The sequence below is a fragment of the Salvelinus namaycush genome, chromosome 9 (assembly GCF_016432855.1).
Source record: "Salvelinus namaycush isolate Seneca chromosome 9, SaNama_1.0, whole genome shotgun sequence".
NCBI classification, from domain to species: Eukaryota; Metazoa; Chordata; class Actinopteri; order Salmoniformes; family Salmonidae; genus Salvelinus; species Salvelinus namaycush.
The window spans coordinates 1,668,637-1,695,385 of NC_052315.1; the positions used below are offsets into that span (position 1 = coordinate 1,668,637).

The 26,749-nt window shown below is 44.4% G+C and overlaps 1 protein-coding gene across 1 annotated transcript in view; it reads left to right on the forward strand.

Annotated features, from left to right (window-relative positions):
* LOC120053584 (LIM domain containing preferred translocation partner in lipoma) overlaps positions 1 to 19,035 on the forward strand; it is a 175,722-nt gene extending 156,687 nt beyond the window's left edge. Inside the window, exons 6-7 of the mRNA XM_039000716.1 lie at positions 785 to 1,035; positions 18,886 to 19,035. Coding sequence (XP_038856644.1) covers positions 785 to 1,035; positions 18,886 to 19,035 — 401 coding nt within the window. The remainder of the gene's footprint in view (positions 1 to 784; positions 1,036 to 18,885) is intronic.
* Positions 19,036 to 26,749: the final 7,714 nt, after the last annotated feature.

The following is a 26,749-nucleotide window of genomic DNA, read 5'->3' on the forward strand; positions in this document are numbered from 1 at the left end:
GAAATTACAGCCATTTGAGGTAATTACAGGTTTTTTTTCTACATAGAACATTCTTAGGCGGGCTGGCTAAGTGATGATTTTCGGGATGGAGAAACAGTTTCAGTGTCAACGTAAATGACCAAAACCAGATAGATAATACCATCGTTGACAACTAACAATCAAATAAAATCGAGACAGTCAGTGAGAATCTAAAATAAAATTAAAAAAATGGGCATTCCCAGGCACCAGCCCATTGATTTTGTTATACTGTTTGAGCAGAGTAGCACAGCATTAGCCATGGCAAAATGCATAGAATTACAGGAAATTAGCTTTAAAACTAAAAAATGGTCTCTCAGCTCCTTGCCAAAATTGTGTAGAATTGCTGGAAAAGGTTTTCTCTCAGCTCAATGTAAAAATGTTTTTATTTACAACCGCAATTGAGGATAATATTGAATTGGGAATTGAATTCTTTGAATTTACCTAACATTGAAATTGAGAGGAATTTAATTCATTCAATTCATTCAATTCAAAGGGCTTCATTGCCATGGGAAACATATGTTTACATTGCCAAAGCAAGTGAAATAGATAATCAACAAAAGTGAAATAAACAATACTGTTATATTATAATGTATAGTTATATTATGGCTATATTATGGCTATTACATTTGAGTCATTTAGCAGACGGGTCCTCCAATACGTTTTGTGTCATGTACAAGTCATTAATGTTTGTTTTATTGTAAAAGAGAATATGTTCTCAAGGGTCAATTAAAAAAAGGCACAATAAATAAATGTACATTTGTGGCAGGGTACCCAGAGCAGGCCTACCCGGGAGCAGGAGGCTACGGGGGAGGACCAGGAGGCTACGGGGGAGAACCAGGAGGCTACGGGGGAGGACCAGGAGGCTACGGGGGAGAACCAGGAAACAGCTGGAGACCCCAGCCTAGCTATGCTGCTGCTCCTAGCCAGCAGGGCTACCCACAACCTGTCCCTAAGAAGACCTACATCACGGACCCTCCTGCCAGCCTGGCTCCTCCTGCACACCTCGCCCCACAGAAGGTAAGAACTGACCCAACACAACTACACACTGACCCAACACAACTACACACTGACCCTACACAACTACACACTGACCCAACACAACTACACACTGACCCTACACACTGACCCTACACAACTACACACTGACCCTACACAACTACACACTGACCCTACACAACTACACACTGACCCAACACAACTACACACTGACCCTACACACTGACCCTACACAACTACACACTGACCCTACACAACTACACACTGACCCTACACAACTACACACTGACCCTACACAACTACACACTGACCCAACACAACTACACACTGACCCAACACAACTACACACTGACCCTACACAACTACACACTGACCCAACACAACTACACACTGACCCTACACAACTACACACTGACCCAACACAACTACACACTGACCCAACACAACTACACACTGACCCTACACAACTACACACTGACCCAACACAACTACACACTGACCCTACACACTGACCCTACACAACTACACACTGACCCTACACAACTACACACTGACCCAACACAACTACACACTGACCCTACACACTGACCCTACACAACTACACACTGACCCAACACAACTACACACTGACCCTACACAACTACACACGGACCCAACACAACTACACACGGACCCTACACAACTACACACTGACCCTACACAACTACACACTGACCCAACACAACTACACACTGACCCTACACAACTACACACTGACCCTACACAACTACACACTGACCCAACACAACTACACACGGACCCTACACAACTACACACTGACCCTACACAACTACACACTGACCCTACACAACTACACACTGACCCTACACAACTACACACTGACCCTACACAACTACACACTGACCCTACACAACTACACACTGACCCAACACAACTACACACTGACCCAACACAACTACACACTGACCCTACACAACTACACACTGACCCTACACAACTACACACTGACCCTACACAACTACATACTGACCCTACACAACTACACACTGACCCTACACAACTACACACGGACACAACACAACTACACACTGACCTTACACAGCTACACACGGACACAACACAACTACACACGGACACAACACAACTACACACTGACCCTACACAACTACACACTGACCCTACACAACTACACACTGACCCTACACAACTACACACTGACCCAACACAACTACACACTGACCCTACACAACTACACACTGACCCAACACAACTACACTGACCCTACACAACTACACACTGACCCAACACAACTACACACTGACCCTACACAACTACACCCTGACCCTACACAACTACACACTGACCCTACACAACTACACACTGACCCTACACAACTACACACTGACCCAACACAACTACACACTGACACATCTACACACCGACCCTACACAACTACACACTGACCCTAAACAACTACACAACTACACACTGACCCAACACAACTACACACTGACCCAACACAACTACACACTGACCCTACACATCTACACACCGACACAACACAACTACACACTGACCCTACACAACTACACACTGACACAACACAACTACACACTGACACAACACATCTACATACCGACACAACACACCTACACACTGACACAACACAACTACACACTGACCCAACACAACTACACACTGACACAACACAACTACACACTGACACATCTACATACCGACACAACACAAATACACACTGACACAACACACCTACACACTGACACAACACAACTACACACTGACACAACTACACACTGACACAACACAACTACACACTGACACAACTACACACTGACCCTACACAACTACACAGTGACCCTACACAACTACACACTGACCCAACACAACTACACACTGACCCAACACAACTACACACTGACCCTACACAACTACACACTGACCCTACACAACTACACACTGACCCTACACAACTACATACTGACCCTACACAACTACACACTGACCCTACACAACTACACACGGACACAACACAACTACACACTGACCTTACACAGCTACACACGGACACAACACAACTACACACTGACCCTACACAACTACACACTGACCCTACACAACTACACACTGACCCTACACAACTACACACTGACCCAACACAACTACACACTGACCCTACACAACTACACACTGACCCAACACAACTACACTGACCCTACACAACTACACACTGACCCAACACAACTACACACTGACCCTACACAACTACACCCTGACCCTACACAACTACACACTGACCCTACACAACTACACACTGACCCAACACAACTACACACGGACACAACACAACTACACACTGACCCTACACAACTACACACTGACCCTACACAACTACACACTGACCCTACACAACTACACACTGACCCAACACAACTACACACTGACCCTACACAACTACACACTGACCCAACACAACTACACTGACCCTACACAACTACACACTGACCCAACACAACTACACACTGACCCTACACAACTACACCCTGACCCTACACAACTACACACTGACCCTACACAACTACACACTGACCCTACACAACTACACACTGACCCTACACAACTACACACTGACCCAACACAACTACACACTGACACATCTACACACCGACCCTACACAACTACACACTGACCCTAAACAACTACACAACTACACACTGACCCAACACAACTACACACTGACCCAACACAACTACACACTGACCCTACACATCTACACACCGACACAACACAACTACACACTGACCCTACACAACTACACACTGACACAACACAACTACACACTGACACAACACATCTACATACCGACACAACACACCTACACACTGACCCTACACAACTACACACTGACCCTACACAACTACACACTGACACAACACAACTACACACTGACACATCTACATACCGACACAACACAAATACACACTGACCCTACACAACTACACACTGACACAACACAACTACACACTGACACAACTACACACTGACACAACACAACTACACACTGACACAACTACACACTGACCCTACACAACTACACACTGACCCTACACAACTACACACTGACCCTACACAACTACACACTGACCCTACACAACTACACACTGACCCAACACAACTACACACTGACCCTACACAACTACACACTGACCCAACACAACTACACTGACCCTACACAACTACACACTGACCCAACACAACTACACACTGACCCTACACAACTACACCCTGACCCTACACAACTACACACTGACCCTACACAACTACACACTGACCCAACACAACTACACACTGACCCTACACAACTACACACTGACCCAACACAACTACACACTGACCCTACACAACTACACCCTGACCCTACACAACTACACACTGACCCTACACAACTACACACTGACCCTACACAACTACACACTGACCCAACACAACTACACACTGACACATCTACACACCGACCCTACACAACTACACACTGACCCTAAACAACTACACAACTACACACTGACCCAACACAACTACACACTGACCCAACACAACTACACACTGACCCTACACATCTACACACCGACACAACACAACTACACACTGACCCTACACAACTACACACTGACACAACACAACTACACACTGACACAACACATCTACATACCGACACAACACACCTACACACTGACACAACACAACTACACACTGACCCAACACAACTACACACTGACACAACACAACTACACACTGACACATCTACATACCGACACAACACAAATACACACTGACACAACACACCTACACACTGACACAACACAACTACACACTGACACAACTACACACTGACACAACTACACACTGACACAACACAACTACACACTGACACAACTACACACTGACACAACTACACACTGACACAACTACACACTGACACAACTACACACTGACACAACACAACTACACACTGACCCTACACAACTACACACTGACCCTACACAACTACACACTGACCCTACACAACTACACACTGACCCAACACAACTACACACTGACCCAACACAACTACACACTGACCCTACACAACTACACACTGACCCAACACAACTACACACTGACCCTACACAACTACACCCTGACCCTACACAACTACACACTGACCCTACACAACTACACACTGACCCTACACAACTACACACTGACCCAACACAACTACACACTGACACATCTACACACCGACCCTACACAACTACACACTGACCCTAAACAACTACACAACTACACACTGACCCAACACAACTACACACTGACCCAACACAACTACACACTGACCCTACACATCTACACACCGACACAACACAACTACACACTGACCCTACACAACTACACACTGACACAACACAACTACACACTGACACAACACATCTACATACCGACACAACACACCTACACACTGACACAACACAACTACACACTGACCCAACACAACTACACACTGACACAACACAACTACACACTGACACATCTACATACCGACACAACACAAATACACACTGACACAACACACCTACACACTGACACAACACAACTACACACTGACACAACTACACACTGACACAACTACACACTGACACAACACAACTACACACTGACACAACTACACACTGACACAACTACACACTGACACAACTACACACTGACACAACTACACACTGACACAACACAACTACACACTGACCCTACACAACTACACACTGACCCTACACAACTACACACTGACCCTACACAACTACACACTGACCCAACACAACTACACACTGACCCTACACAACTACACACTGACCCAACACAACTACACACTGACCCTACACAACTACACACTGACACAACACAACTACACACGGACACAACACAACACACCTAGCCCTGCAGAATAACTGATGGAAATATAGTTATTCCATTAGCCAAAGGCTAGTACTTTTCTGACATGGCTAGAAATTATGAATAGAACATATTCTGGGTCCAGGGCTTGTAGAATGTTACCAGGGCTTGTAGAATGTTACCAGGGCTTGTAGAATGTTAGCAGGGCTTGTAGAATGTTACCAGGGCTTGTAGAATGTCACCAGGGCTTGTAGAATGTCACCAGGGCTTGTAGAATGTCACCAGGGCTTGTAGAATGTCACCAGGGCTTGTAGAATGTTACCAGGGCTTGTAGAATGTAACTAGGGATTGTAGAACGTCACCAGGGCTTGTAGAATGTTACCAGGGCTTGTAGAATGTTACCAGGGCTTGTAGAATGTCACCAGGGCTTGTAGAATGTCACCAGGGCTTGTAGAATGTCACCAGGGCTTGTAGAATGTCACCAGGGCTTGTAGAATGTCACTAGGGATTGTAGAACGTCACCAGGGCTTGTAGAATGTCACCAGGGCTTGTAGAATGTCACCAGGGCTTGTAGAATGTCACCAGGGCTTGTAGAATGTAACTAGGGCTTGTAGAATGTAACTAGGGATTGTAGAATGTTACCAGGGCTTGTAGAATGTCACCAGGGCTTGTAGAATGTCACCAGGGCTTGTAGAATGTCACCAGGGCTTGTAGAATGTCACCAGGGCTTGTAGAATGTCACCAGGGCTTGTAGAATGTTACCAGGGCTTGTAGAATGTCACCAGGGCTTGTAGAATGTCACCAGGGCTTGTAGAATGTCACCAGGGCTTGTAGAATGTCACCAGGGCTTGTAGAACGTCACCAGGGCTTGTAGAATGTCACCAGGGCTTGTAGAATGTCACCAGGGCTTGTAGAATGTAACTAGGGATTGTAGAACGTCACCAGGGCTTGTAGAATGTCACCAGGGCTTGTAGAATGTAACTAGGGATTGTAGAACGTCACCAGGGCTTGTAGAATGTCACCAGGGCTTGTAGAATGTCACCAGGGCTTGTAGAATGTCACCAGGGCTTGTAGAATGTTACCAGGGCTTGTAGAATGTAACTAGGGATTGTAGAACGTCACCAGGGCTTGTAGAATGTTACCAGGGCTTGTAGAATGTCACCAGGGCTTGTAGAATGTCACCAGGGCTTGTAGAATGTAACTAGGGATTGTAGAACGTCACCAGGGCTTGTAGAATGTCACCAGGGCTTGTAGAATGTCACCAGGGCTTGTAGAATGTAACTAGGGCTTGTAGAATGTAACTAGGGCTTGTAGAATGTTACCAGGGCTTGTAGAATGTTACCAGGGCTTGTAGAATGTCACCAGGGCTTGTAGAATGTCACCAGGGCTTGTAGAATGTCACCAGGGCTTGTAGAATGTCACCAGGGCTTGTAGAATGTTACCAGGGCTTGTAGAATGTCACCAGGGCTTGTAGAATGTCACCAGGGCTTGTAGAACGTCACCAGGGCTTGTAGAATGTCACCAGGGCTTGTAGAATGTAACTAGGGATTGTAGAATGTCACCAGGGCTTGTAGAATGTAACTAGGGATTGTAGAACGTCACCAGGGCTTGTAGAATGTCACCAGGGCTTGTAGAATGTCACCAGGGCTTGTAGAATGTCACCAGGGCTCGTAGAATGTTACCAGGGCTTGTAGAATGTAACTAGGGATTGTAGAACGTCACCAGGGCTTGTAGAATGTTACCAGGGCTTGTAGAATGTTACCAGGGCTTGTAGAATGTCACCAGGGCTTGTAGAATGTCACCAGGGCTTGTAGAATGTCACCAGGGCTTGTAGAATGTCACCAGGGCTTGTAGAATGTCACCAGGGCTTGTAGAATGTAACTAGGGCTTGTAGAATGTAACTAGGGCTTGTAGAATGTTACCAGGGCTTGTAGAATGTCACCAGGGCTTGTAGAATGTCACCAGGGCTTGTAGAATGTCACCAGGGCTTGTAGAATGTCACCAGGGCTTGTAGAATGTTACCAGGGCTTGTAGAATGTCACCAGGGCTTGTAGAATGTCACCAGGGCTTGTAGAATGTCACCAGGGCTTGTAGAACGTCACCAGGGCTTGTAGAATGTCACCAGGGCTTGTAGAATGTAACTAGGGATTGTAGAATGTCACCAGGGCTTGTAGAATGTAACTAGGGATTGTAGAACGTCACCAGGGCTTGTAGAACGTCACCAGGGCTTGTAGAATGTCACCAGGGCTTGTAGAATGTCACCAGGGCTTGTAGAATGTCACCAGGGCTCGTAGAATGTCACCAGGGCTCGTAGAATGTTACCAGGGCTTGTAGAATGTAACTAGGGATTGTAGAACGTCACCAGGGCTTGTAGAATGTTACCAGGGCTTGTAGAATGTCACCAGGGCTTGTAGAATGTCACCAGGGCTTGTAGAATGTCACCAGGGCTTGTAGAATGTCACCAGGGCTTGTAGAATGTCACCAGGGCTTGTAGAAATGGTTGTATTCTAGCTTGGCTAGTGTCCAAAATCCAAAGTTCCACAATGTCCTGCTCTACCAACACATCATTACTCATAAATGAAGGAATGCTATTTATATATGTTTATATTTACAGTATATACTGCATCTACTTTCACTACTGGGGTCTCTAAACAATTCATCAACTGACAAACAGGAGTTATAATGGTTTAACTAGTTAACAGGAGTTATAATGGTTTAACTGGTTAACAGGAGTTATACTGGTTTAACTAGTTAACATGAGTTATAATGGTTTAACTAGTTAACAGGAGTTATAATAGTTTAACTAGTTAACAGGAGTTATAATGGTTTAACTGGTTAACAGGAGTTATAATGGTTTAACTAGTTAACAGGAGTTATAATAGTTTAACTAGTTAACAGGAGTTATAATGGTTTAACTGGTTAACAGGAGTTATAATGGTTTAACTAGTTAACAGGAGTTATAATGGTTTAACTGGTTAACAGGAGTTATACTGGTTTAACTAGTTAACATGAGTTATACTGGTTTAACTAGTTAACATGAGTTATAATGGTTTAACTAGTTAACAGGAGTTATAATGGTTTAACTGGTTAACAGGAGTTATACGGTTTAACTGGTTAACAGGAGTTATAATGGTTTAACTGGTTAACAGGAGTTATACTGGTTTAACTGGTTAACAGGAGTTATAATAGTTTAACTGGTTAACAGGAGTTATACTGGTTTAACTGGTTAATAGGAGTTATAATGGTTTAACTGGTTAACAGGAGTTATACTGGTTTAACTGGTTAATAGGAGTTATAATAGTTTAACTGGTTAACAGGAGTTATACTGGTTTAACTGGTTAATAGGAGTTATACTGGTTTAACTGGTTAATAGGAGTTGTACTGGTTTAACTGGTTAATAGGAGTTATACTGGTTTAACTGGTTAATAGGAGTTATACTGGTTTAACTGGTTAATAGGAGTTATACTGGTTTAACTAGTTAACAGGAGTTATACTGGTTTAACTGGTTAACAGGAGTTATACTGGTTTAACTAGTTAACAGGAGTTATACTGGTTTAACTAGTTAACAGGAGTTATAATAGTTTAACTGGTTAACAGGAGTTATAATGGTTTAACTGGTTAACAGGAGTTATACTGGTTTAACTGGTTAACAGGAGTTATACTGGTTTAACTGGTTAACAGGAGTTATACTGGTTTAACTGGTTAATAGGAGTTATACTGGTTTAACTGGTTAATAGGAGTTGTTGTCACCTCTGTTGTAATTGTTTAATTACCAACAACATGTAAATATTTGTAGTGGTACATGTTAATGTGCCATCATCTTTACCAAACCGACTGGCTGGGGTGTCCCTCCTTTGTCTGTTTGGTGAAATACTGGGGTGTCCCTCCTTGGTCTGTTTGGTGAAATACTGGGGTGTCCCTCCTTGGTCTGTTTGGTGAAATACTGGGGTGTCCCTCCTTTGTCTGTTTGGTGAAATACTGGGGTGTCCCTCCTTTGTCTGTTTGGTGAAATACTGGGGTGTCCCTCCTTGGTCTGTTTGGTGAAATACTGGGGTGTCCCTCCTGGGTCTGTTTGGTGAAATACTGGGGTGTCCCTCCTTTGTCTGTTTGGTGAAATACTGGGGTGTCCCTCCTTGGTCTGTTTGGTGAAATACTGGGGTGTCCCTCCTTGGTCTGTTTGGTGAAATACTGGGGTGTCCCTCCTTTGTCTGTTTGGTGAAATACTGGGGTGTCCCTCCTTTGTCTGTTTGGTGAAATACTGGGGTGTCCCTCCTTGGTCTGTTTGGTGAAATACTGGGGTGTCCCTCCTTTGTCTGTTTGGTGAAATACTGGGGTGTCCCTCCTTTGTCTGTTTGGTGAAATACTGGGGTGTCCCTCCTTGGTATGTTTGGTGAAATACTGGGGTGTCCCTCCTTTGTCTGTTTGGTGAAATAATGGGGTGTCCCTCCTTTGTCTGTTTGGTGAAATACTGGGGTGTCCCTCCTTGGTATGTTTGGTGAAATACTGGGGTTTCCCTCCTTGGTCTGTATGGTGAAATACTGGGGTTTCCCTCCTTGGTCTGTATGGTGAAATACTGGGGTTTCCCTCCTTGGTCTGTATGGTGAAATACTGGGGTTTCCCTCCTTGGTCTGTATGGTGAAATACTGGGGTTTCCCTCCTTGGTCTGTATGGTGACGATTATGGTGAAATAATGGTGAAATACATTGAAATTGTGGGGGGAACATTTAGATTCATTACAAGAGGGCCGATACTGGGTTTCTCTTTTGCCAATGTATATCTATGATCAATTTCTATGACTTTAGTATTAATGGAGTGTAGGACTATAGAATTAATGGAGTGGCTGACTATAGTATTAATGGAGGACTATAGTATTAATGGAGTGGAGGACCATAGTATTAATGGAGTGGATGACTTTAGTATTAATGGAGGACTATATTATTAATGGAGTGGATGACTATATTATTAATGGAGTGGATGACTATAGTATTAATGGAGTGGATGACAATAGTATTAATGGAGGACTATAGTAGTAATGGAGGACTATAGTATTAATGGGGGACTATAGTAGTAATGGAGGACTATAGTATTAATGGAGGACTATAGTATTAATGGAGGACTATAGTATTAATGGAGGACTATAGTATTAATGGAGGACTATAGTATTAATGGAGGACTATAGTAGTAATGGAGGACTATAGTATTAATGGAGGACTATAGTATTAATGGAGGACTATAGTATTATTGGAGGACTATAGTATTAATGGAGGACTATAGTGTTAATGGAGTTGATGGCTCAGAAATCATAAATATACACTACTGTTCAAAAGTTTGGTGTCACGTAGAAATGACCTTGTTTTTGAAAGAAAAACACATTTTCGGTCCATTAAAATAACATCAATTTGATCAGAAATACAGTGTAGACATTGCTACTGTTGTAAATGACTATTGTAGCTGGAAATGGCTGATTTTTTTATGGAATATCTACATAGGCGTAGAGAGGCCCATTATCAGCAACCATCACTCCTGTGTTCCAATGGCACGTTGTGTTAGCTAATCCAAGTTTATCATTTTAAATGGCTAATTGATCATTAGAAAACCCTTTTGCAATTATGTTAGCACAACTGAAAATTGTTGTCCTGATTAAAGAAGCAATAAAACTGGCCTTTAGACTAGTTGAGTATCTGGAGCATCAGCATTTGTGGGTTCGATTACAAGCTCAAAATGGCCAGAAACAAAGTACTTTCTTCTGAAACTCGTCAGTCTATTCTTGTTCTGAGAAATGAAGGCTATTCCATGTGAGAAATTGCCAAGAAACTGAAGATCTCGTACAACGCTGTGTACTACTCCCTTCACAGAACAGTGAAAACTGGCTCTAACCGGAATAGAAAGAAGAGTGGGAGGCCCCGGTGCACAACTGAGCAAGAAGACAAGTACATTAGAGTGTCTAGTTTGAGAAACAGACGCCTCACAAGTCCTCAACTGGCAGCTTCATTAAATTGTACCCGCAAAACACTAGTCTCAACGTCAACAGTGAAGAGGCGACTCCGGGATGCTGGCCTTCTAGGCAGAGTTCCTCTGTCCAGTGTCTGTTCTTTCGCCCATCTTAATCTTTTCTTTTTATTGGCCAGTCTCAGATATGGCATTTTCTTTGCAACTCTGCCTAGAAGGCCAGCATCCCGGAGTCGTCTCTTCACTGTTGACGTTGAGACTGGTGTTTTGCGGGTAATATTTAATGAAGCTGCCAGTTGAGGACTTGTGAGGCATCTGTTTCTCAAACTAGACACTCTAATGGACTTGTGACCCCAAACGTTTGAACGGTAGTGTATAGATTCATGTATTTTTCGGTCAACATGTGAAAACAGCCATTTCATGTGTTAAAAATATGATTTACACATGTGAAACTGCAATTCCACAAGTGTTTTGCAGGGAGGTGTGTGTGTGTGTGTGTGCTTGAGATGGCAATGCAACAGGAGCATCTTTACCATCCTTCACTGAATAAACAGTTGTTTTAACCTTTATGAATTATGAACAGGTCTGTTCTGCTGGGGTTTTAAACCATCGGATTTGATCTGGCTCAGTACAGTCAGCCTGTTTCTCTTGATATTCACCTGCTCATCTTCGCTGTCTAAACTCTTTGGCTTTAAGTTGATTTAAGATTATGATACCTATTGGATTACGGTACTAATTGTTCAAAGAGGTGGAACTAAAGATCTAAACAGAAATATGAACACGATAATGTAAAGTGTAGATCTTATGTTTTCATGAGCTGAAATAAAAGATACCAGAATTTTTCCATACGCACAAAATGCTTATTTCTCAAAAAATGTTGTGCACAATCTTTTTTTACATCCCCCGTTAGTGAGCATTTCTCCTTTGCCAAGATAATCCATCCACCTGGCAGGTGTGGCATATCAAGAAGCTGATTAAACAGCATGATCATTACACAGGTACACCTTGTGCCGGGTATAATAAAAGGCTGCTCTATACAGACATGATAGTTTTGTCCCACAACACAATGCCACAGATGTCTCAAGTTTTGAGGGAGTGTGCAATTGGCATGCTGACTGCAGGAGTGTCCACCAGAGCTGTTGCCAGCTAATTTAATGTTCATTTCTCTACCATAAGCCGAGGCGGCTTAGAGAATTTTCCTGTACTTCCAACCGGCCTCACAACCGCAGACCACGTGAAACTACGCCAGCCCAGGCTTCTTCACATGTGGGATCGTCTGAGACCAGCCACCCGGACAGCTGATCAAACTGTGGGTTTGCACAACCGAATAATTTCTAAACAAACTGTCAGAACCCGTCTCAGAGAAGCTCATCTCCAGTCTCGTCCTCCTCACCAGGGTCGTGACCTGACTGCAGTTTGGCGTCGTAACCGACTTCAGTTGGTAAATGTTCACCTTCGATGGCCACTGGCCTGCTAGTGAAGTGTGCTCTTCACGAATTAATCCCTTTTTCCACTGTACCGGGCAGATGGTGAACAACGTGTATGGTGTCGTGTAGGCGAGCAGTTTGCTGATGTCAACGTTGTGAACAGAGTGCCCCATGGTGGCGGTGGGGTTATGGTATGGGCAGACATAAGCTACGGACAAAGAACACAATTGCATTTTATCGAAGGCGATTTGAATGCAGAGGTACCACAACTACTCCTCTCCTCATCTCATCTCCTCTCCTATCCCCCTCTCCTCCTCTCCTCTCCTCTCCTCTCCTCTCCTCTCCTCTCCTCTCCTCTCCTCTCCTCTCTCTGTACTGAAGGAACACTTCTTACCTCAAATATTTTATAAACAGTCATCTGTTTTAATCTTTCGAAGAATATCTGTCTTTCCACGATCTGCTTTGGGGATATGAAACATCGACTTACATTACAGAAATACAATCCTCTGGTATTGATATAAACTGTGTATATCACTGATGTTATGCCAAGTGACAGTCAGGCCTACTGTCTTCTAGTATGGATATAACATGTATATAAGTGAAGGTCAGGGCTTACTGTCTTCTCGTATTGATATAACATGTATATAAGTGAAGGTCAGGGCTTACTGTCTTCTAGTATTGATATAACATGTATATAAGTGAAGGTCAGGGCTTACTGTCTTCTCGTATTGATATTACATGTATATAAGTGAAGGTCAGGGCTTACTGTCTTCTAGTATTGATATAACATGTATATAAGTGAAGGTCAGGGCTTACTGTCTTCTAGTATTGATATAACATGTATATAAGTGAAGGTCAGGGCTTACTGTCTTCTAGTATTGATATAACATGTATATAAGTGAAGGTCAGGGCTTACTGTCTTCTAGTATTGATATAACATGTATATAAGTGAAGGTCAGGGCGTACTGTCTTCTAGTATTTTCTCTGTTAGGTTCTTGGGTTCTGTTCGTCTGCTGCTTTGAAGCCTGTGGAAATCATTTCCACAGAAGAAACATTGTTGTGAGATGATAATCAATTCAATTCAAAATACTTAATTTATCCCACAAGGGGCAATTATGCAGGCACCAGTACAGATACCTAAAAATATACTACACTGAGTAAACAAAACATTAGGAACACCTGCTCTTTCCATGACATAGACTGACCAGGTGAATGGCTATGATCCCTTATTGATGTCACTTGTTAAATCCACTTCAATCAGTGTAGATGAAGGAGAGTAGACATGTTAAAGAAGGATTTTTCATCCTTGAGACAATTGAGACATGGATTGTGTATGTGTGCCATTCAGAGGGTGAACGGGCAAGACAAAAGATTTAAGTGCCTTTGAACGGGGTATGGTAGTAGGTGCCAGGCGCACCGGTTTGTGTGTGTCAAGAACTGCAACGTTGCTGGGTTTTTCACACTCAACAGTTTCCTGTGTGCATCAAGAGTAGTCCATCACCCAAAGGACATCCAGCCTACTTGACACAAGTGTCGGAAGCTTTGGGGTCAACATGGACCAGCATCCCTGTGGAACGCTTTCAACACCTTGTAGAGTCCATGCCCTGATGAATTGAGGCTGTTCTGAGGGCAAAAGGGATGTCAATATTAGGAAGGTGTTTTTAATGTTTGGTATCCTCCGTGTACAAGAACATACAACATAATCACAACGACACGGCATCAATAGATATTGAAAGCAGGGACGTGTTATGATCAAAGTGTAGTAAAATCATATTTAATCCACCATCCACCATATTTCATCCACCATTTTATCCCTATAGGATTACAGTAGCCGGGGTGATTTGCTCCAGGTTGTTCTAGCAGACCACAGTCGAAGGATCAGGCTAGTGTCTTAAATGGAACCGTATACCCTTAGGTTCCATAGGGTGTTGGTCAAAAGTAGTGCACTATGTAGGGAATAGGGTGGCCATTTGGGTATACAGCCTTATCCTCACTCAGAATAGAGTTCTACCTCAGAGACAGCTATTGTAGTCTAAACACACACACTCACACACAGCCGTCGACAATCTCTGGAAAGTACTAGGCCTTTCCCTTAAGTATCCTATAATTCAAGGATTTTATGCTTCCACCAGAACAACCAGGGCTAGCCTTTGGGAATTACTCATCAAGGACTGTATTTTACTAAATACAAATTAGATACCACATTCATTGCAGCAAGCATCTTCATGTATTAAAATAAAATAAACTAATTAATTTTTGTTCAAAACAAAAGTCTACATATTTCTTGAGAAGGCTGCTGTGTTCTCCCAGTAAAGTACCGTTTAATAGATTTGTGAACATGCCTTTGATTTTAGATAAAAGCAAATTCCTGACTTCGTTAATATATTATATATTATTATTACATGATCTACTGTGTGTATTCATGTCTGTTTTATTGTATACAATACTATATCATGTCTGTTTTATGGTATACAATAGTATATCATGTATGTTTTATAGTATACAATACTATATCATGTATGTTTTATAGCATACAATACAATATCATGTATGTTTTATAGTATACAATACTATATCATGTCTGTTTTAGAATATAGAATACTATATCATGTCTGTTTTATAGTATACAATAATATATTGTGTCTCTTGATAATTATTATTTGTTTTAGAAAAAACAGCAAATTATAGAAATTCACAGGGTCAAAAAATACAAACAAATCCAAAATCATAGTTAACCAATCAGTAGACTGATAGACTGTTACGCTATGCAGCACCCACACACAGCTCCAACCAGGATGTAAAACCAAAGGACCGTCAGTGGCCCGTCTTCCACTTGAACCTCCTTTTCCTCGTTCCTCGCCAAATGTTTTCACGCCCACCGCCCAACCCATCGTTATTAGTCAGACTAGCCTTTTATCTTCCTGTAATCTGTTTTTCTGTTTATTTCCCTGTATGTTAGCAGCGGCTAGCGATGCTTTCAAACCCTAATGACGCCAAAATAGAACAGAAATACAATAAAAAATATACAGTGGAGAGAACAAGTATTTGAAACACTGCCGATTTTGCAGGTTTTCCTACTTACAAAGCATGTAGAGGTCTGTAATTTGTATCATAGGTACACTTCAACTGTGAGAGACGGAATCTAAAACAAAAATCCAGAAAATCACATCGTATGATTTTTAAGTAATTAATTTGCATTTTATTGCATGACATAAGAATTTGATACATCAGAAAAGCAGAACTTAATATTTGGTACAGAAACCTTTGTTTGCAATTACAGAGATCATACGTTTCCTGTAGTTCTTGACCAGGTTTGCACACACTGCAGCAGGGATTTTGGCCCACTCCTCCATACAGACCTTCTCCAGATAAACTCATAATGACAAAGCAAGAACAGGTTTTTTGACATTTTTGCAAATGTATAAAAAAAGAAATCACATTTACGTAAGTTTTCAGACTCTTTACTCAGTACTTTGTTGAAGCACCTTTGGCAGCGATTACAGCCTTGAGTCTTCTTGGGTATGACGCTACAAGCTTGGCACACCTGTATTTGGGGAGTTTCTCCCATTCTTCTCTGCAGATCCTCTCAAGCTCTGTCAGGTTGGATGGGGAGTGTCGCTGCACAACTATTTTCATATCTCTCCAGGGATATTCCATCGGGTTCAAGTCTGGGCTCTGGCTGAGCCACTCAAGGACATTCAGGAACTTGCCCCGAAGCCACTCCTGCGTTGTCTTGGCTGTGTGCTTAGGGTCGTTGTCCTGTTGGAAGGTGAACCTTCGCCCCAGTCTGAGGTCCTGAGCGCTCTGGAGCAGATTTTCATCAAGGATCTCTCTGTACTTTGCTCTGTTCATCTTTCCCTCGATCCTGACTAGTCTCCCAGTCCTTGCCACCACCATGCTTCACCGTAGAGATGGTGCCAGGTTTCCTCCAGATGTGACTCTTGACATTCAGCGTCCTTTAGGTGCTTTTTGACGAACAACAAGTGGGCTGTCATGTGTCTTTTACTGAGGAATGGCTTCCATCTGGCCACTCTACCATAAAGGCCTGTTTGGTGGAGTGCTGCAGAGATGGTTGTCCTTCTGGAAGGTTCTGCCATCTCCACAAAGGAACTCTCGAGCTGTCAGAGTCACCGTTGGTTTCTTGGTCAGCTCCCTGACCAAGGCCCTTCTCCCCTGATTGCTCAGTTTGGCCGGGCAGCCAGCTCTAGGAAGAGTCTTGGTGGTTCCAAACTTCTATTTAAGAATGATGGAAGCCAGTGTGTTCTTGGGGATATTTTGGTACCCTTCCCCAGATCTGTGCCTCGACACAATCCTGTCTCGGAGCTCGACGAACAATTCCTTCGACCTCATGGCTTGGTTTTTGCTCTGACATGCACTGTTAACTGTGGGACCTTATATAGACAGGTGTGTGTCTTTCCAAATCATGTCCAATCAATTGTATTGACCACAGGTGAACTCCAATCAAGTTGTAGAAACATCTCAAGGATGATCAATGGAAACACTATGCAACGGAGCTACATTTTGAGTCTCATAGCAAAGGGTCTAAATACTTACAGTAAATAAGGTTTTTCTGTTTTTATACATTTGCAAACATTTCTAATAACCTGTTTTTCTTTGTCATTATGGGGTATTGTGATGTCATTATTGGGTATTGTGATGTCATTATGGGGTATTGTGATGTCATTATGGGGTATTGTGATGTCATTATGGGGTATTGTGATGTCATAATGGGGTATTGTGTATAACAATGTATTTCTTGTTTTTATGTGTTTTTGTTTAGTACTACGTTGATATTGATTGCTGCGTTGTTGGGTTTATAGCTTGCAATGAAGTAATTTCCCTGTACTTGTGCACGTGAGATTAAAACGTGAGTTTTGTAATGTAATGTTCTCAGACAAATTGGCTCTCATTAGGAGGGGCATTTTAACGGTAACACAAGCAGAGATTCAATTACACACTCTGGAGAGAGAGAGCTACAAGGTACAGAGAGTGCCTTGTCAATTTTCTATCTACCCTGGTCTCTGTATCAGTGTGTACTGTCTCTCTCCCTCTCCCTCTCCCTCTCTCTCTCTCTCTCTTTCCACTTTATTCCCTACTTTTGACCAGAACATTTTTTTACATTTTAGTCATTTAGCAGACGCTCCTATCCAGAGCAACTTACAGTAGTGCATCCATTTTATTACATTTTTTTTTATTTTTTATTTTTTTTTATTTTTTTTACATACTGAGACAAGGATATCCCTACCTGCCAAACCCTCCCTAACCCGGACGACGCTATGCCAATTGTGCGTCGCCCCACGGACCTCCCGGTTGCGGCCGGCTGCGACAGAGCCTGGGCGTGAACCCAGAGACTCTGGTGGCGCAGCTAGCACTGCGATGCAGACCACTGCGCCACCCGGGAGGCTCAGAACAACACAGATGTAGACGTCATTACTAGTGGGGGAGATCTGTTCTGTTCTTCTCAGCTCAATTAAATTCAGACTGAATTTAACACTAGTCTCACAGGTTATAGTGCCAGTTGCGTATTCGTGTCTTGACGTGTGAATGATCTCAGTTCAGGGCCAATCAGGGGGGCTCTATTTCCAGACATCTGCTGGGCGGGGCTAATTCACACCTCGTCACCACAGAGACGTTGGCTGGTGTTCAGGTCTACCGTGCTTCTGATATCAACTTCTTACATCACTCGTATACTCACACCTTGTGACAGCCATCAGTTGGATTTGATGGCATGGCATATCATTTTGTTGGCAGTGGGTGGCATGATGCGATCTCTTCTCCCTGGTTGCTGAGATGGGTAGAGTACTAAAAAATCTAGAAAAAGCCGGGCCCCTTCGAGCTGACGATGAGTCTTTTGGACGTCAACATTCTAACAGTCTTTAAAAAAAAATACACATTTCATATACGCTATCGCAAACATGAATCATTTGGTTGTGTTTATGAAGATCTTACGGTAGGTTTATAGAATACGGTTGGTTTATTTCCTGCCAGAGCTGCTTCGGCCGCTGATACATGATGATGCCACAGAAGAACCAGAGCCCAGTAGCTCAAAGACCAGGCTCTGGTCTAAAGTAGTGAACTGTAAGGGGGTCATTTTCAGGTCAAGGACTTTCACTAGGTCCTTCCAAAACTTCCAATAATGGGACCCATCCATCTCATCCAAAAAGTTAGCTCAAGTTTTGCCCCCCCCCCCCCACAAAAAAAGCACCTAGAAGCACCTCAAGACTCTTGGAAGAATGTTCTATGGTGAGTCTAACTTTTTGGATAACACGGTTCAAATCAAATGTTATTGGTCACATACACGTGGGTAGCAGATGTTATTGGTCACATACACATATTTAGCAGATGTTATTGGTCACATACACGTGGTTATCAGATGTTATTGGTCATATACACGTGTTTATCAGATGTTATTGGTCACATACACGTGGTTATCAGATGTTATTGGTCACATACACGTGTTTAGTAGATGTTATTGGTCACATACACGTGGTTATCAGATGTTATTGGTCACATACACGTGTTTATCAGATGTTATTGGTCACATACACGTGGTTATCAGATGTTATTGGTCACATACACGTGGTTATCAGATGTTACTGCGGGTGTAGCGAAATGTCTTGTGTTTCTAGTTCCAACAAAGTGTAGTAATATCTAACAATTCACAACAATACACACAACCTAAAATAATGGAATTAAGAAATATATAAATATTAGGATGAGCAATGTCAGAGTGACATTGACTAAAATACAGTAGAATAGAATACAGTAAATACATATGAGATGAGTAAAGCAGTATGTAAACATTATTTCAACATTATTAAAGTGACTAGTGATTTCAAGTATGTTTATATGTCGTCTGCAAACTTGATGATTGAGTTGGAGGCGTGCAGGGCCACGCAGTCGTGGGTGAACAGGGAGTACAGGAGAGGGCTGAGAACACATCCTTGTGGGGCCCCAGTGTTGAGGATCAGGGGGGTGGAGGCCTTGTTTCCTACCTTCACCACCTGGGGGGGCGGCCCGTCAGGAAGTCCAGGACCCAGTTGTACAGGGAGGGGTTCAGACCCAGGGCCCCGAGCTTGATGAAGAGCTTGAAGGGTACTATGGTGTTGAATGCTGAGCTGTAGTCAATGAACAGCATTCTTACATAGGTATTCCTCTTGTCCAGATGGGACAGGGCAGTGTGCAGTGTGATGATGATTATGTCGTCTGTGGACCTGTTGGGGCGGTATGCAAACTGAAGTGGGTCTAGGCTGGCCGGTATGAGGTGATATGATCCTTGACTAGTCTCTCAAAGCACTTCATGATGACAGAAGTGAGATGCTACGGGGCGATAGTCATTTAGTTCAGTTACCTTTGCTTTCTTGGGAACAGGAACGATGGTGGCCCTCTTGAAGCAATTGGAGACAGCAGACTGGGATAGGGAGAGATTGAATATGTCCGTAAACACACCAGCCAGCTGGTCTGCTGGTCTGCGCATGCTGGCGAAAAGCACTGCATTCCACAGCAAGAAGCTCATACCAACGGTCCAGCGTGGTGGTGGTGGTCTGATGGTTTGGAGATGCTTTGCTGCCTCAGGACCTGGACGACTTGCTTCAATAGAAGGAACCGTGAATTCTGTTCTGTATCAGAGAGTTCTACAGGAGAATGTCAGGCCGTCTGTCTGTGAGCTGAAACTGAAGCACAGCTGGGTCACGCAGCAAGACGATGATCCGAAACACACGTTCAAGTTCACATTTTAAAGAGGCTAAACAGAAACGGATTGGCCTAGTCAACGTCCAGACCTAATCCCAATTGAGATGTTGTGGCAGGACTTGAAACAAGCAGTTCATGTCGCTGAGATTAAGCTGTTCTTCATGGAGGAGCGGGACAAAATTCCTTCACAGAGACGTGAGAGACTGATCAACAACTACAGGACGTGTTCGGTTGGAGTCGTAGCAGCTAAATGTTATTGAGTGTAAAAAGGGGGCAATTACAGGGGAATTGGATTTTGCATACGTTTGTTTATGAAATAAGTTTGTAATTGATGTGTTATTTGTTCACTCAGGGTTCCCCTTATCTAATATTAAATCTGATAACATTCAGTATCAAAAATATGCAAAAAAGTCTAGAAAATCAGAAAGGGGGGGGGGGGAAGTAGCACTGTAGCTAACATCATACCTTTATTCTAAACGCAACATCAATGCTTGTGATTGTTATGGAAAATCAGATTAAACGTAGTCAATGTAATTCATTCATTAAATTTGCTTACTCCGCTAAATGATAACAGCTCCGGGCCCTTCAGTGACACCTTTACAGTGTGTTATGATATTTGTCCTGACTCTGAGCACGATGAGGAGGATGGGGCCTTCGCTGCTTCAAATGAGAGGGAGATAGAGAGAGGGAGTAGCAACTCTGCATAACAGTGACCCCTGCTGGTGGCTAGGTGGAACAGCAGCATGTCTGTCTGCCCTACCATGTCTGTCTGTCTGCCTGCCTCTCTGTCTGTCCATATCTGTCAGCCTGTCTGTCTGTGTCAGTTTGTCTGTCTGCCCTATCATTTATCTCTGTCTGTTTGCCTGTTATCTGCCTGTCTCTTTGTCTGCCTGTCTCTTGTCTGTATGTCTGCCTGTCTCTTGTCTGTCTGTCTGCCTGTATGTCTGTCTGTCTGTCTGTCTGCCTGTCTGTCTGTCTGTGTGCAGGGCTCTGTGGTCAGCTCTCTCGCTGCTCACATTGGGCTCCTCCGTCCGCGTCCCCGCCTCAACCTCTCTCCCTCCGCACGAAAACAACTCTTCTCCTCTTCCAATATTCCTCCTCTTCCTCTTCCTACTTTTTTGTCAACGGCTGATGTTGAAACGGCTTTATGAAATACCAGGGATGTGCATCTTTCCCTTTCATGACGATACGTAGGCTAAGTAGGTGTGTAGACGCCAGCTGAGCCATTAGGGAAACTGGGCATCTACCACTCCACTAGCAGTTAGGGGGAAATCACCCAATCCTTCATTTATCATTTCTGTAGTTTAAAAGTCTTAGAGCTATTATTAATGTATCGATATTTATCGTCAAAGAATTTGCTATGATATAGTCGATGAATATATAGCACGACTTTAGAGTCCACCTGCGTGTCATAATGGAATGTTCTCGACCTTTTGGAAGTTTTGACGGATTGCCGTCCTCGTTATGAGGACCTCCCCATTCACCCTCTGAGTGGCACACAGACACAATCCATGTTTCAATTGTCTCAAGTCTTAAAAATCCTTCTTTAACCCGTCTCCTCTCCTTCATCTACACTGATTGAAGTGGATTTAACAAGTGACATCAATAAGGGATCATTGCTTTTCATCTGGTCAGTCGATGTCATGGAAAGAGCAGGTGTCCTTTGTTTGGTACACTCAGTGTACAAAGTGTTCACTTTTTCTTTTTTAAATCAAGGAAACATCTCTTTGTGGTTTAGCTCGTTGTGTGTTGTCAGTGTGCAGGTCTTGTTGTGTTTGTATGGCAACCAGGAAGTAGAGGGCCGGGGTTTAGCAGGTCATGTGGTGTTTGTATGGCAACCAGGAAGTAGAGGGCCGGGGTTTAGCAGGTCTTGTTGTGTTTGTATGGCAACCAGGAAGTAGATGGCCGGGGTTTAGCAGGTCTTGTTGTGTTTGTATGGCAACCAGGAAGTAGAGGGCCGGGGTTTAGCAGGTCTTGTTGTGTTTGTATGGCAACCAGGAAGTAGAGGGCCGGGGTTTAGCAGGTCTTGTTGTGTTTGTATGGCAACCAGGAAGTAGAGGGCCGGGGTTTAGCAGGTCTTGTTGTGTTTGTATGGCAACCAGGAAGTAGAGGGCCGGGGTTTAGCAGGTCTTGTGGTGTTTGTATGGCAACCAGGAAGTAGAGGGCCGGGGTTTAGCAGGTCTTGTTGTGTTTGTATGGCAACCAGGAAGTAGAGGGCCGGGGTTTAGCAGGTATTGTGGTATTTGTATGGCAACCAGGAAGTAGAGGGCCGGGGTTTAGCAGGTCTTGTTGTGTTTGTATGGCAACCAGGAAGTAGAGGGCCGGGGTTTAGCAGGTCATGTGGTGTTTGTATGGCAACCAGGAAGTAGAGGGCCGGGGTTTAGCAGGTCTTGTGGTGTTTGTATGGCAACCAGGAAGTAGAGGGCCGGGGTTTAGCAGGTCATGTTGTGTTTGTATGGCAACCAGGAAGTAGAGGGCCGGGGTTTAGCAGGTCTTGTGGTGTTTGTATGGCAACCAGGAAGTAGAGGGCCGGGGTTTAGCAGGTCTTGTTGTGTTTGTATGGCAACCAGGAAGTAGAGGGCCGGGGTTTAGCAGGTATTGTGGTGTTTGTATGGCAACCAGGAAGTAGAGGGCCGGGGTTTAGCAGGTCTTGTTGTGTTTGTATGGCAACCAGGAAGTAGAGGGCCGGGGTTTAGCAGGTCATGTGGTGTTTGTATGGCAACCAGGAAGTAGAGGGCCGGGGTTTAGCAGGTCTTGTGGTGTTTGTATGGCAACCAGGAAGTAGAGGGCCGGGGTTTAGCAGGTCATGTTGTGTTTGTATGGCAACCAGGAAGTAGAGGGCCGGGGTTTAGCAGGTCTTGTGGTGTTTGTATGGCAACCAGGAAGTAGAGGGCCGGGGTTTAGCAGGTCATGTGGTGTTTGTATGGCAACCAGGAAGTAGAGGGCCGGGGTTTAGCAGGTCTTGTGGTGTTTGTATGGCAACCAGGAAGTAGAGGGCCGGGGTTTAGCAGGTCTTGTTGTGTTTGTATGGCAACCAGGAAGTAGAGGGCCGGGGTTTAGCAGGTCATGTGGTGTTTGTATGGCAACCAGGAAGTAGAGGGCCGGGGTTTAGCAGGTCTTGTGGTGTTTGTATGGCAACCAGGAAGTAGAGGGCCGGGGTTTAGCAGGTCATGTTGTGTTTGTATGGCAACCAGGAAGTAGAGGGCCGGGGTTTAGCAGGTCTTGTGGTGTTTGTATGGCAACCAGGAAGTAGAGGGCCGGGGTTTAGCAGGTCATGTGGTGTTTGTATGGCAACCAGGAAGTAGAGGGCCGGGGTTTAGCAGGTCTTGTGGTGTTTGTATGGCAACCAGGAAGTAGATGGCCGGGGTTTAGCAGGTCATGTGGTGTTTGTATGGCAACCAGGAAGTAGAGGGCCAGGGTTTAGCAGGTCTTGTGGTGTTTGTATGGCAACCAGGAAGTAGAGGGCCGGGGTTTAGCAGGTCATGTGGTGTTTGTATGGCAACCAGGAAGTAGAGGGCCGGGGTTTAGCAGGTCTTGTTGTGTTTGTATGGCAACCAGGAAGTAGAGGGCCGGGGTTTAGCAGGTCTTGTGGTGTTTGTATGGCAACCAGGAAGTAGAGGGCCGGGGTTTAGCAGGTCTTGTGGTGTTTGTATGGCAACCAGGAAGTAGAGGGCCGGGGAATAGCAGGTATTGTGGTGTTTGTATGGCAACCAGGAAGTAGAGGGCCGGGGTTTAGCAGGTCTTGTGGTGTTTGTATGGCAACCAGGAAGTAGATGGCCGGGGTTTAGCAGGTCATGTGGTGTTTGTATGGCAACCAGGAAGTAGAGGGCCAGGGTTTAGCAGGTCTTGTGGTGTTTGTATGGCAACCAGGAAGTAGAGGGCCGGGGAATAGCAGGTCTTGTGGTGTTTGTATGGCAACCAGGAAGTAGAGGGCCGGGGAATAGCAGGTCTTGTGGTGTTTGTATGGCAACCAGGAAGTAGAGGGCCGGGGTTTAGCAGGTCTTGTGGTGTTTGTATGGCAACCAGGAAGTAGAGGGCCGGGGTTTAGCAGGTCTTGTGGTGTTTGTATGGCAACCAGGAAGTAGAGGGCCGGGGTTTAGCAGGTCATGTGGTGTTTGTATGGCAACCAGGAAGTAGATGGCCGGGGTTTAGCAGGTCTTGTTGTGTTTGTATGGCAACCAGGAAGTAGAGGGCCGGGGTTTAGCAGGTCATGTTGTAGAGGAAGAGAAGTGGAGTCTCCCGTTGTGTATGTTTGGATAAAAAGATAACCTTTAGGGACTCATTTAAATCACCCCTGATTTGACTGTATTTGTTTGGTCAAAGAGAGAGGACCCGCCACGGTTTGCTTAAAAAACACCAAATGATACCTCTGATAGACGACAGTGTGTATTACAGAAGGGAAGTGGAGGACGCCCAGTGGGTTGATTCTCAGACTGTGAACTTGAGCAAAAACCCATTATGGTCACCATGTGTTTGAAATTAGACATCATTGGGGTTTTAGGCTGGGTGTCTGTAAAGCACTTTTTTTTGGACAACTGTTGATGTATAAAGGGCTGTGTAAAATAAAGTTGATTTTGAATTTGTCATAACACGGACCACAACAGCAGATGTCAGTTCTCACCTCAACAGACAAACAGCCAAACCTTCCTTTCTCTAAAATGTAGTGAGACGTGTAATTATACTGTAAGAAGAGAGGGGTTTATCTCTTGACTGTACCAGTGATTTGTGTAGTCGTCTGTAGAGCTATTTTCTCCTCTCCTCTCTCCTCCTCTCTTCTCCTCTCTCCCCCTCTCCTTTCCCATCCTCTCTCCTCCTCTCGTCTCTCCTTCTCTCCCCTCCCCTCCTCTCCTCTCCCTTCTCCTCTCTCCTCCTCTCGTCTCCTTCTCTCCCCTCTCCTTTCCCCTCCCCTCTCATCTCCTCTCCTCTCCTCTCCTCTCCTCTCCTCTCCTCTCCTCTCCTCTCCTCTCCCCTTTCCCCTCCCCTCCCCTCCCCTCCTCTCCTCTCCTCTCCTCTCCTCTCCTCTCCTCTCCTCTCCTCTCCTCTCCTCTCCTCTCCTCTCCTCTCCTCTCCTCTCCCCTCTCCTCTCCTCTCCTCTGGCCCCCTCTCCTCTCCCTTCCCCTCCTCTCCTCTCCCCTCTCCTCTCCCTTCCCCTCCTCTCCTCTCCCCTCTCCTCTCTCCTCCTCTCGTCTCCTTCTCTCCCCTCTTCTATCCCCTCTCCTCCTCCTCTCTCTCCTCATATCCTCTCCCCTCTCCTCTCTTCTCCTCCTCCCCCTCCTCTCCCCTCCTCTCTGCACCCTCTCTGATTTTCACATATCTCTTTGCAGGGTGACGTGTCATATCCAAATGCTGACCCAGTTTCTTTTACACACACACACACACACACACACATACACACATACACACACACACACACACACACACACACACACACACACACACACACACACACACACACACACACACACACACACACACACACACACACACACACACACACACTCACCCACACTCTTATGAAATGTTCAGTATGTATGGCAAATATATGGTAGGAAAGGCCATCCACATTTCTCCACATGTAATATCAGGGTAATGTAATATCAGGGTAATGTCAGGGTAATGCCAGGGTAATGTAATATCAGGGTAATGCCAGGGTAATGTAATATCAGGGTAATGTAATGTCAGGGTAATGTGATATCATGGTAATGTGATATCATGGTAATGTAATA